This window comes from Hyla sarda, chromosome 5 (assembly GCF_029499605.1).
Source record: "Hyla sarda isolate aHylSar1 chromosome 5, aHylSar1.hap1, whole genome shotgun sequence".
NCBI classification, from domain to species: domain Eukaryota; kingdom Metazoa; phylum Chordata; class Amphibia; order Anura; family Hylidae; genus Hyla; species Hyla sarda.
The window spans coordinates 76,202,305-76,214,741 of record NC_079193.1 but is presented as its reverse complement, the minus strand read 5'-3'; the positions used below and the strand labels follow the sequence as shown (position 1 = coordinate 76,214,741).

At 42.6% G+C, this 12,437-nt stretch overlaps 1 protein-coding gene across 1 annotated transcript in view; it reads left to right on the top strand.

Moving 5' to 3' along the window:
- Window positions 1–12,437, top strand: part of ITGB8 (integrin subunit beta 8) — a 153,199-nt gene that overhangs the window by 85,087 nt on the left and 55,675 nt on the right. The window contains exons 7-9 of the mRNA XM_056519730.1: window positions 1,486–1,581; window positions 1,665–1,754; window positions 7,721–7,855. Of these exons, the coding sequence (XP_056375705.1) occupies window positions 1,486–1,581; window positions 1,665–1,754; window positions 7,721–7,855 (321 nt within the window). The remainder of the gene's footprint in view (window positions 1–1,485; window positions 1,582–1,664; window positions 1,755–7,720; window positions 7,856–12,437) is intronic.

Genomic DNA, 12,437 nt, shown 5'->3' with positions numbered 1-12,437 from the left:
GACCCATAGCACATAAACCCCAAGAAACAGCTGCACAATATTACCATAGATGGTTGGTATGTTCGGCAGTTTCAAATCAATATTGTGCCAAAAAACATAACTTGTAAGTGTTGGGGCCTTTTATTCCTTTTTTGGCCAGTCCAGGTTTTAGGTGTGGCCCAAATCAGCACAGGTGCTGAAGACAGTTGGTTACTGGGTTTTAAAACAAGGTGTAACTCAGTCTGGTAGAGGCTGTTGAGGAACCTGGACCTTTGATGAGAGTTGGTCTTTGGCCGACATTTATCATTGTCTTTTGACAGTTTTTTGTGTCTACAAAAGGTGCTAAAAAAGGCTCAAGCAGGGTTTATTAGCGCCTTTTGGTTTACACATTTCTGCTGATTTTGAGTTGCAATCCACTGATTTTGGCAATACACATGATATAGAAGGGATTTATGAACTGCGCCTTTGGGTGAAAAGGCGCAAAAAAAGGCGCAAAGCCACTGAAAGTCTCTAAAACTACACCAGCCCAGACTTAGCTTAGCTTTTTGGTGTATGTGAAGAGAGACATTTCAGAAAATGTGACCTGCACTAAATTTATCAAATGCTCTGAGAACATTTAATACATTTGGTGCTCCTACACATTACCAGCACACAAAAAAAAGGTGTAGAAAAATGCTTCACTTACACCTACAATGATAAATGTCGGCCTTTAGGTTTGCAGCCTGAAAAGAGACATTTTGACTTGTGTTAGTAGCACTGTTTTTTTTTAGGTGGTTGGTAGTATGCCACCTGTATCGATAGGGAAGATTGTTGTATAGTTTGTGATTGGACAAGGAGAAATCATTTTTGAATGTCATATTTTTGTTTGAAGTATAATGAAGGAGGTCCCAGCACTCACCGATGCAAGCAATTGATATTTTATTGTATATCCAAGTCACAGGAAGCGTTTCGGCACTTAGCCTTCCTCTGCTGAGGAAAGCTATGTGCCGAAACTTGTCCTGTGACTTGGATATACAATAAAATATCAATTGCTTGCATCGGTGAGTGCTGGGACCTCCTTCATTATATTGCATTACCTTTTTCCTCGTGCACCACCACCTTTTCAGATAGTGCTGACCATTGCTCTACCATATTTTTGTTTGAAGGCTGTATTTTTGTTTGCTTAAAAATAGCAACAGGAAAAGTGATGGAAAAGTGTCAAAAAAGCGTACTAAATGTGACTATAGTCAAATACATTTTTGGTGTAAATTGTGCAAAAATGTTAACAAATTTGCAATAGTGAATCTGGCCCAATTTATTTATTTACTAAGATATGAGGCTATTGAAAGTTAGGTGTATACTAGAACCACAGATGGGGCTGGCCTGAAATACTGTTTGCACATTCAGCTAGACTGTCAGAAGTTACCAGCTTTTATACGGATTAACATGACTGTATACATGAGTGCACATATAGTAGAGAATAATCTTTCTATTTTACATAGATAATGAAATTTTATCTCTTTACAGGAGCATCCATCCCTAGGTTTACTAGGGGAGAAGTTAGCAGGCAACCATGTTTATGGGGTTTTTGCAGTCCGTGGAAATGCTTTTAGTTGGTATAAGGTAAGAATACTTTCAGTAACTTTGGTTCTTTGATTATTGTCTCACTTTAGCTGTAAATTTCATTTATAATTTCATTTTTATAGGATCTTTTACCATTGCTGCCAGGAACGGTTGCCAAGGAACTGGATGCCACTGCATCAAACATTAAGAATTTGGTGGTGGAAGCTTATCAGGTTAGTGTTTCAGAGCATATGTAGCTTCTTGTGTGATGTAATTAATATAAAATTTTCCTGTATCAAAAATTCTGTCTTCAGCATGTTTTTGCTTGACTTACCCCTGACAGAAAGTTATGTAGTCCTTTAATTTTCAATGTGGATTTGTCTCTAGCTCCAAAGCTTCTCCCTCTCTCGCAATACAATGCATCATCCCCTGCTGCCTTAGGAGGCGTGGCTGGATCTTCATCAATATTTCTGACCTCCTCACTATTTCTGACCTCCCCTCCCCAGCCCACACAGCCCTGCCATATACACATATATACTTTACTTATATACTTGCTTTCACTTGTTGGGTGAGCGGGGGATGAAACTTTATTTACACAGCATGCAGTCTGAAGCGCAGTGCGCTGATGTGCGCAGTTTCAGTCCTCGTCACTATACAGTGACTTGGCCGTCGCACATAGATGACCCCGCCCCTCGTCATGTGACATGGCAGTCACATGACTCCCGATTTGCATGAGTGGTTTCCGGCTACCAACATACTCGTGGAAGCACTCACATACATACTAAGTGTCAGGTGTGTACATTTGCTATGCCTCTTTCTCATTGGCTACCTTTTATATAAATGCCGTGCTCCTCCAGTCCCACACTACTCCTGGATAAAGAGGTCTGGTGTGCAACTGGGGTGAGTCCTGATCACTGTATGAGTCTGCTGCTACATTTCCTTCCATGTATTCTGTCCAGAGTGTGTTTGCAAATTAGCAAACCTTTTTTCCTGGTTGCACTATTGCACTTTATCTTTACTTGTTTTTTCCTGTAACACATCTTGGAAGCTGTTTAGGCCCTTAAAGGAGTATATACTTATACCTTACCATAGCACTTTATGCTTTCTGTATTGGACTGTCTTTCTACTCTGTAGCCTCATTTTTTGAACAATGGCAGGATAAGACTTCAAGGTGTGATGGGATTCAATGGCGCTGAGCAGGAGCAGACACGTCAGGTAAGGTGGAGGAGGACTTTATTAAAACAATGCTACGCGTTTCACCGTAGGTGCGGCTTCATCAGGCCTGATGAAGCCACACCTGCGGTGAAACACGTAGCATTGTTTTAATAAAGTCATCCTCCACCTTACCTGACGTGTCTGCTCCTGCTCAGCGCCATTGAATCCCATCACACCTTGAAGTCTTATCCCTGCCATTGTCTCGCTTGGATGGGAAGGCTGCAGACTGGACTTGTCTCTCACTCACTCTGACCACTGTTGTGTGTGAGTTTACACAACCGCTCATGGTAAGGGCATTTCCTATTTTACCTGTGGATCCCTTACATTGCGGTATTACGCAATGGAGCGCTCTTTCCTTCTTTTTTTCTAGTCGCTTTTTGAACAGACATACAGTGGACTAGTATATCAGGACTTTCTTCCCAGTATTCCCAGTATCCCTGTGTGTATGTATGTATATATATATATATATATATATATATATATATATATATATATATACAGTGGGGCAAAAAAGTAGACACACCTAGGTTTCCTAGGAGGAGGAGAACAAGAAAAAAAATATTCTGAACCAAACCCCCCTTGTAGCCAGCAGAACCCCCCTTGTAAACAGCAGGATCCCCCTTGTGGCCAGTAGGATCCCCCTTGTGGCCAGCAGGACCCCCCTTGTGGCCAGCAGGACCCCCCTTGAGCCCAGCAGGGTCCCCCTTGTGGCCAGCAGGGTCCCCCTTGTGGCCAGCAGGACCCTCCTTGTGGCCAGCAGGATCCCCCTTGTGGCCAGCAGGATCCCCCTTGTGGCCAGCAGGATCCCCCCTTGTGACCAGCAGGACCCCCCTTGTGGCCAGCAGGACCCCCCCTTGTGGCCAGCAAGACCCCCCTTGTAAACAGCCCCTTGTGGCTGCTTACTTGTCACTACCGCTGCCCTGTTCTGCCATCCGCATAATGGGGTCTATGGAGGAGCATGTGACACACACGTCACTCTGCTTCCTCCGTAGCGTTACGCTGGGCGCAGTGGAGTGACGTGTGTGTCACATGCTCCTCCATAAGACTCCATTATGCGGACGGGACAGCGGCAGTAAAGGGGATCGAAGAACGGGGCAACGGCAGCTGCGTGAATGAGAGAACGGGGCAGCGGAGCACTTCGCCGTACAGACCCAGGAGCAAATAAGCGTAGCAGCCTCCCCTCTGCAGCCTTCCCTGCACTTTGGCCCTGCACTTCGGCGCACACATTCACTCCATAAGATGCACAGACATTTCCTTCCCACTTTTGGGGGAGAAAAAGTGCATCTTATGGAGCGAAAAATAGGGTAGTCAGCCAGCAAAAGTTCTCCCACTTAAAAAGAAAAGAGAGGCCTGTAATTTTCATCATAGGTATACCTCAACTATGAGAGACATAATGAGAAAAAAAATCCATAAAATCACATTGTCTGATTTCTAAAGAATTTATTTGCAAATTATGGTGAAAAATAAGTATTTGGTCAATAACACAAGTTAATCTCAATACTTTGCTATATACTCTTTGTTGGCAATGACAGAGGGCAAATGTTTTCTGTAAGTCTTCACAAGGTTTTCACACACTGTTGCTGGTATTTTGTCCCATTCCTCTATGCAGATCTCCTAGAGCAGTGATGTTTTGGGGCTGTTGCTGGGCAACACGGACTTTCAACTCCCACCAAAGGTTTCCTATGGGGTTGAGATCTGGAGACTGGTTAGGCCACTCCTGGACCTTGAAATACTTCTTATGAAGCCATTCCTTTGTTGCCCGGGCGGTGTGTTTGGGATCATTGTTTCATCTTTAATGTCCTTGCTGATGGAAGGAGGTTTTCACTTAAAATCTCACGATGCATGGCCCCATTCATTCTTTCCTTTACACGGATCAGTCTTTTAGGTTCCTTTGCTGAAAAACTGCCCCAAAGCATGATGTTTCTACCCCCATGCTTCACAGTAGGCATGGTGTTCTTTGGATGCAACTCAGCATTTTTTCGCCTCCATACTTTGGTTTCCTCTGACCATATGACATTCTCCCAGTCCTCTTCTGGATCATCCAAATGCTCTCTAGAAAACTTCAGAGGGGCCCAGACATGTACTGGCCTAAGCAGGGGGACACATCTAGCACTGCATGATTTGAGTCCCTGGAGGTGTAGTGTGTTACTGATGATAGCCTTTGTTACTTTGGTCCCAGCTCTCTGCAGGTCATTCACTAGGCCCCCCTGTGTGGTTCTGGGATTTTTGCTCACCATTCTTGTGATAATTTTGACACCACGGGGTGAGATCTTGTGTGGAGCCCCAGATTGAGGGCGATTATGAGTGGTCTTGTATGTCTTCCATTTTCTAATAATTGCTCCCACAGTTGAATTCTTCACACCGAGCTGCTTGCCTATTGCAGACTCAGTCTTCCTAGCCTGGTGCAAGTCTACAATTTTGTTTCTGGTGTCCTTCGACAGCTCTTTGGTCTTGGCCATAGTGGAGTTTGGAGTGTGACTGAGGTTGTAGGGTATCTTTTTTATACTGATAACAAGTTAGACAGGTGCCATTAATACAGGTAACGAGTGGAGGACAGAGGAGATTCTTAAAGAAGAAGTTACAGGTCTGTGAGAGCCAGAAATCTTGCTTGTTTGTAGGTGACCAAATACTTATATTCCACCATAATTTGCAAATAAATTCTTTAAAAATCAGACGTAAATGTGATGTTATGGATTTTTTTTCTCATTATGTCTCTCATAGTTGAGGTATACCTATGATGAAAATTACAGGCCTCTCTCATCTTTTTAAGTGGGAGAACTTGCACAATTGGTGGCTGACTAAATACTTTTTTGCCCTACTCTATGTATTTTCTCTATTCTTTGTGTGATCTCTCATATGTGTTTTTAATGTTTTTTGTATGCTAATAAAGATTTACTGATTAATTCTACACTTTACCTTGTTTGGAGGTTTTTTTGGTGCATTTGCACAATTGTAGGTGTATATATATTCTATGTTAAAATAAACCTCCATTACATGTATCAAATATCGGAGCCTATATAGGGGAAGGGTCCTATAGGTTAATTACACAGCATACAGTCTGCAGCTTAAAATCCATTGTATATACAATTTGTGTGAACATTCGCTGAGGGTATGTTCACATGCTGCTGATCAGTCGCATTTTTGTTGCAGAAAATGTGCAGTGTTTCTAATGTATTTAAAATCAGTTTCAGTGTGTGGACATACCTTAAAAGAAACAATCTGCATCAGCTCTGTGCAGGGCACTGTATACACAGCTATGGGAGGGGAACTGGCAGGAGTGCTGTGGGAGGGAAGTAAGCAGGGTGGAAGGCTGTGAGGAAGAGCTGAGGGGAAGCAATGTATTCTGGAAAATGAATTTATGGTGGTTTCTGGGACAGACATGTAAGCAATGTTATATGCTTCTGCAGCATGTTATTTTTTTACCCAGCATTGGAGTGCTCCTTTAAGTCTCCTGCTGCTCCATTTACTAGTAATGTATATATTACAGAAAAAGTCTACAGGTTACTTAATTGAAAGCATATGGGTGATTTCATACACATAATTTTTTTTAGAAAAACGCTGACATTGACATTTTTGATGCAGTGTTTTGAATCAAAGCCAGAAGTAAATCTAGCAGGAAGAAGTGTAGGTCATTCCTATTTATTTCCCTTTTAAATTTCAATCCACTTTTGCTGTAGCGCAAAAAAAATAAATATAAAAATGCAAAAATTAACATATAAAAGACCACCAAAAACTACATCTTCTTTTTTCCAAAAACAATGGTACAGATTTATCAGTCAGTCTGAGAGAAAAAATTGTCTGGATCTGTGCATTTTTGGTGGAAACTTAGAAAACTATTACATGACAAGGCAGTACCCTGTAAAAATAATCTATCACCGCTCTTTGAAAAAGTTGAGCCAGCTTGGCACAGAATATTGCTTATCACTAATAAAGTCCATGACTGAAAAACTCAATAAAAAAAAACATAAAAGCCAAAAGAGGAACAATAAACTACTAACTGGATTTCTGTCTTTGATGATTCCATATTTTTTTTCCTGTACTTCGCCTGGAAAAACGTTCTCCAGTAGTAATATTGACTTTTGGGAATTTGAGTTTTCATTAAAGGGGTAATCCGGCTAAAGACATCTCATCCCCTATCCAAAGAATAGGGGATAAGATGTCTGATCGCGCGGGGGGGGGGGGGGCACCGCTGGGACCCCCCACGATCTCCGTGCAGCACCCGCATCATATACTTGGCTGCTGCTCCAGTCTCGGAAACCTCTTTGTTTCTAAGACTGGAGATGTGATGTCATACCACGCCCCCTTGTGATGTCATGCCATGCCCCCTCCATTGATGTCTATGGGAGGGGGCACGGAGATCGCGGGGGGTCCCAGTGGCAGGCTCCACACGATGTCTTTGGCCAGAATACCCCTTTAAGCCAGAGTGTTCACAAACATTTTTTTTTATCATATCTGTGATCTGTGTTTTGCTATGAAGTAAAAATGCTGGGTGTCCATCCTTTGTGGGCTGATTCCATTATTCTTCCAAGGGGTTGTAGTCATAAGCAACAGATTTTTGCCTGCTCTTCAGAAACGATATCACTATATCTGTAGAGAATCAGTAAGGGGGCGCTCTGATGTTTACTGGCCTCGTACCCACAGTGGATGAATGTCTCTGCTGTGACAGTAAACTTGTAACCGTTTAGCACGATGTTGAAAAGAAAATGTTGACATTACATCCTTTTTTATTTGTGACACATATCTGCTTTGTGTTAGCTGTCAGAATACAGTAAATTTAGCCATGATTAATTGGCGCTCTGTTATTTGTAGAACACGTGTTTCTATGCAGCTAGTGAACAGAGCTTACAGCGCATACTTTATGCATAGGAAACAGTTCATCTGTTGTGACAATCTCACACAAACAAGATGTTCATTGCCCAAAGAAATCATACAATGGATGTTTCTGTAAATAAAATCTAACATCAGCTTTGATGTATTTTTTTAGGCACTTCTTTCAGAAATAAAGATTCAAGTGGATAATCCCATGAAGGGTATTTATGTAAACATTACTGCTATATGTCCAGATGGAAGCAGACATTCTGGAATAGAAGGATGTCGTAATGTACAGAGTAATGATAAGGTACAGTATATCTAAATATCCTCCCCAGCTGCATTGCCTGCTATGTCTTCTCAAATAACCTCCTTCTAGTATCATGGTCATAATCAATTTCCTTAGGCTTCAAAGGCTACCATTTACCCAAGCATTTTTGCATCAATTTAGTGTCATTCCTGGTTAAAATAATTTCTGATAAATTGCTGACCAGGGTGCCGACACGTGGCACCTCCACTGATCACCTGATCGACGTCCGCAGTACACAGTGAATGGAGCCAGAAGCAGTTGGTTCCATTCACTGCGAAGTGGTGGAGCTGCATTACTGCAGGTTAGTTCCCTTTTAAAGGGTTATCCAGTCAAAACAATGTCTCCTCTATTCATAGAATAGTGGATAAGCGGCAGATCACTGGGGGTCCATTGAGGCCATGCTCTCCTAGCTGCTTGTGCCATCTGTTACTGTATTCTTTGTCTATGGGAGTGTATGAGATACCCGAGTACAGCACTCGGGTATCTCTGCCCCCATTCTGGTGATCTCAGAGGGTCCCAGCAGTCAGAATCCCCCAGATAAGGTACATAACCCCATATCCTCTGCATAGAGGATACATTTTTTTGGCTGGATAACCCATTTAAGCTGCAGCAACCAGGATAGGCCAACTTCTTCCCTGTTCACTATGTATTGTGGATACTGAGCAGCTGATTTAAGGAATGTGGAGGGGGGTCGTGCTGTTCTGATCCACTGCTGTTCCACCTAGAAATATGTACATAAACTGATAACTAGGCATTAACCCCTTAACGACATCTGACATAAATGTACGTCATGATGCGGTGGGACTTCCCACACCATGATGTACATTTATGTCATGAACATAACCGCTAGCAACGGACCAGTGCTCGCGTCCTGCACGGCAGGTCCGGCTGCTATCAGCAGCCAGGGACCCGCTGTTAATGGCGGACATCAGTGATTTTGCTGATGTCCGCCATTAACCCCTCAGATGCTGTGATCAATACAGATCACGGCATCTGCGGCAGTGCAGTTGGTAAAATGGATGATCGGATCGCCCACGGCGCTGCCGCGGGTATCCGATCATCCAGCATGCTGGCCGGAGGTCCCCTCACCTGCCTCCGGCCGTCTCCAGGGGTCTTTTCTGCTCTGGTCTGCTGAGATCGAGCAGACCAGAGTAGAAAATCACTAATAACACTGATCAGTGCTATGCCTATGCACAGCACTGAACAGTATTAGCAATCAACTGATTGCAATAAATAGTCCCCTGTGGGGACATAAAAAGTGTAAAAAAAGAAGTTAAAAAATAAAACAAAAGTTTAAAAAAATGTGAAAATCCCCTCCCCCAAATATAAGCGAAAATCGTCCCATTTTCTCATTTCCCCCCAAAAAGCGTGAAAAATTTCATAAACAGAACTGGTATCGCCGCGTGCGTAAATGTCCGGACTATGAAAATATAATGTTAATTATCATATATGGCGAAGGTCGTAAACGTAAAAACACTAAAAAGCCCAAATTGCTACTTTTTTGTCAAATTTTTTCTCAAAATATTATAGTATTTATCGGCGTATAACACGCACTTTTAAAACTTAAATTTAAGGCAAAAACAGTGTCTGTGTGTTATATGCCGATAAATGTTCTGGTCACTGATTTAAAGTGACCATCAAAGGGGCAAATACTTATCCCTTCTGCATTTTATATTTTTTATTTTCCATTACCTTGCCGCGCTCCTGCAGGCTCAGGTCAGGCGGCAGGTCTTGCATTTCTGTCCGGCCAGTAAAGAACGACGAGTGACGTCTCCTGCTGGCTCCTATGCACAGCGCCAGGGACGTCACTCATCATTACCTACAGTCACACTGGCTGAACTTTAACAAGCAGCCAGCGCTGCAGCCACTATGCAGGGAATGATGAGTGAAATCCCTGATGCCGTGCAGAGGAGCCAGCAGGAGATGTCACTCGTCATGCTTTAGCTTCCGCACAGCCTTGCAAGACCCGCCGCCTGACCTGAGCCTGCCGAAGCGTGGCCAGATAATGAGCAGGGAGGGGGGGAATAATGAGCAGGGTGGGGATAATGAGCAGGGTGGGGATAATGAGCACAGGGGGGAATAATGAGCACAGGGGGGAATAATGAGCACAGGGGGGAATAATGAGCACAGGGGGGAATAATGAGCAGGGGGGGACTGATGAGCAGGGGGGGACTGATGAGCAGGGGGGGAATGGTGAGCAGGGGGGGAATGGTGAGCAGGGGGGGGAATGGTGAGCAGGGGGGGGAATGGTGAGCAGGGGGGGAATGATGAGCAGGGGGCGAATGATGAGCAGGGAGGGAATGGTGAAGAAGGGGGAATCAGTGGGGGAAAGGAGGCACACGGGATCAGGGGGTAGTGGGGCTGATAAAAGGGGAGGAATGATGTGGCACTGGGGTGGAGGGAACAAACTGAGGAGCAGGGGGAATCAAAGTTGGGGGGATGATGATGCATTTAGTTCAGAGGTTCCAAGTAATTTATTTTACATTTATTTTTTCCCCCTCAAATCTCCCTATGAAAATGAGGGTGTGTCTTACACGCCAATGCGTGTTATACACCAATAAATACGGTAATCAAAAAGTCATGATTAAAAAGTCAAATATAAACAAATGTGGTACCGATAAAAACTACAGATCAAGGCGCAAAAAATGAATCCTCATTCTGCCCCGAATATGGAAAAATCGGAAAGTGATAGGTGGTCATAATAGGGCAATTTCAAACATACTAATTTTGTTAAAATAGTTTTAGCTTTTTTTTAAAGCGGTGCAATTTCAGAAAAGTATATAAAATGGGGATCATTTTAATTGCATTGACCCACAGAATAAAGAAAACATGTAATTTTTACCGTAAAGTGTACAGCAAAAAAATAAACTTCCAAAATTTGCTAAATTGCGGTTTCAATTTCCCCACATAAATAATATTTTTTCAGTTTCGCCATACATTTTATGGTAAAAATGAGTGATGTCATTCCAAAATAAAATTGGTAGCGCAAAAAACAAGCTCTCATATGGGTCTGTGGATGAAAATATAAAAGAGTTATGAGTTTTAGAAGGTGAGGAGGAAAAAATTAAAATGCTAAACTAAAATTGGCCTGGTCCTTTTGGTCAAAATGGGCTTGGTCCTTAAGGGGTTAAAGGTGTCCTCCGCCCACAGACATCTGATCCCCTATCCAAAGGATAGGAGATAAGATGTCTGATGGCAGAGGTCCCGCTGCTAGGACCCCCCACAATGTCCATGCAGCACCAAGCATTGTAAACAGTATGTTTAGAAATCTGGGTCCCGTAGCCAGAGACGTGACGTCTTGCCACGCCTCCTCGTGACGTCACACTACTGTGTGTTACTAGTCATTGTTGTGTCTGGTATTGTATAGTCAGTGCTAACAGTCAGTGTAAATAAAGTCCCAGCACTTACTACCTATATTCAGAAGTAAGGAGCTTTATTGCATATCCACACCGATGACTAGTAACACCCAGTAGTCAATTTATTTATACATTTCTAAGAGGAACAGAACAATGCAGAGTTCTGCAAAAAGATCTTCCAGAATTGAACAATACAAGTAATTCACTATCATAGACATGTCAGGAGCTCAGCCAAGTCTAATTCCAGATTTGGCTGCGGATACCAGCTACCATCATAATAAACTCACAGGGGTCCAGGAAGCTGAGGTAAAGGAATCCAGTGTTTTTACCTACCCCACAGAGCTGCTATTTTATTGATCAAGGAAAGAAAGTCAATGATCACACTGACACATGAAGACAGCTAAGGAAGCCCCAGCATGATACTCCACCCAAGGACTGTGGCCATACTTGTAGCTGTCCATACACATAGGACTTTTATTGGCAAGAATGTGGCAGATCAATAGTCTGTGGGTTTTTAAGTACAGAACCAGCAATATGCCAGACTAAAATAACAAAACAGCAAGCTTATGCAAAGTGGCAAGTGACTGGTCATGTCTGATAAAAATCCAGCCTGGCGGATCACATTTTTGTCAAACATTGGGGATATGTACTATGAAATGTGTTTTCATATACTGCATATAAATATAGAACCACCTATATTTTAAGTTTGCTGGATTCTGCACACCACCTACCATCATGTTATACTTGCTGGCCTCTTGGTAAATCCAGCAGCTCTGTGATTGCCCTTGTGCCCTGTGCAGAAATATATACCATCTCTGAGCGCCATACTTGGCACAAGCATTTTTGCACTGAATCTTTGAGAATATATGCTGCTGGTGTAGCTTAGTAAACATCCCCCATCATTCTCTTGAAATGATGCTCGGCCAACACAGACAACTTACATTATACATTGCTTGTATGGGCAGCTTCATGGAAGACAGCATACAGATTTTTGTTGAAAAAAAAATATTTTACTTGTAGGATACAAATTGTTAGTATTAAACATTTTCTTCTGTTACTATGGTCTGCAAATCGTTGCTTATAAATCATCGATTGCTTTTATTTGATAGGAGTTTGCTATGGATATGGCAGTCCTGCAGTAGATAGGAAACAATGGTTTAAGGCTGTGATGTTTGCTTTGTAACGGGTTGGATCTAAATTAAGATTAAAATAAACCAAATTCTTTT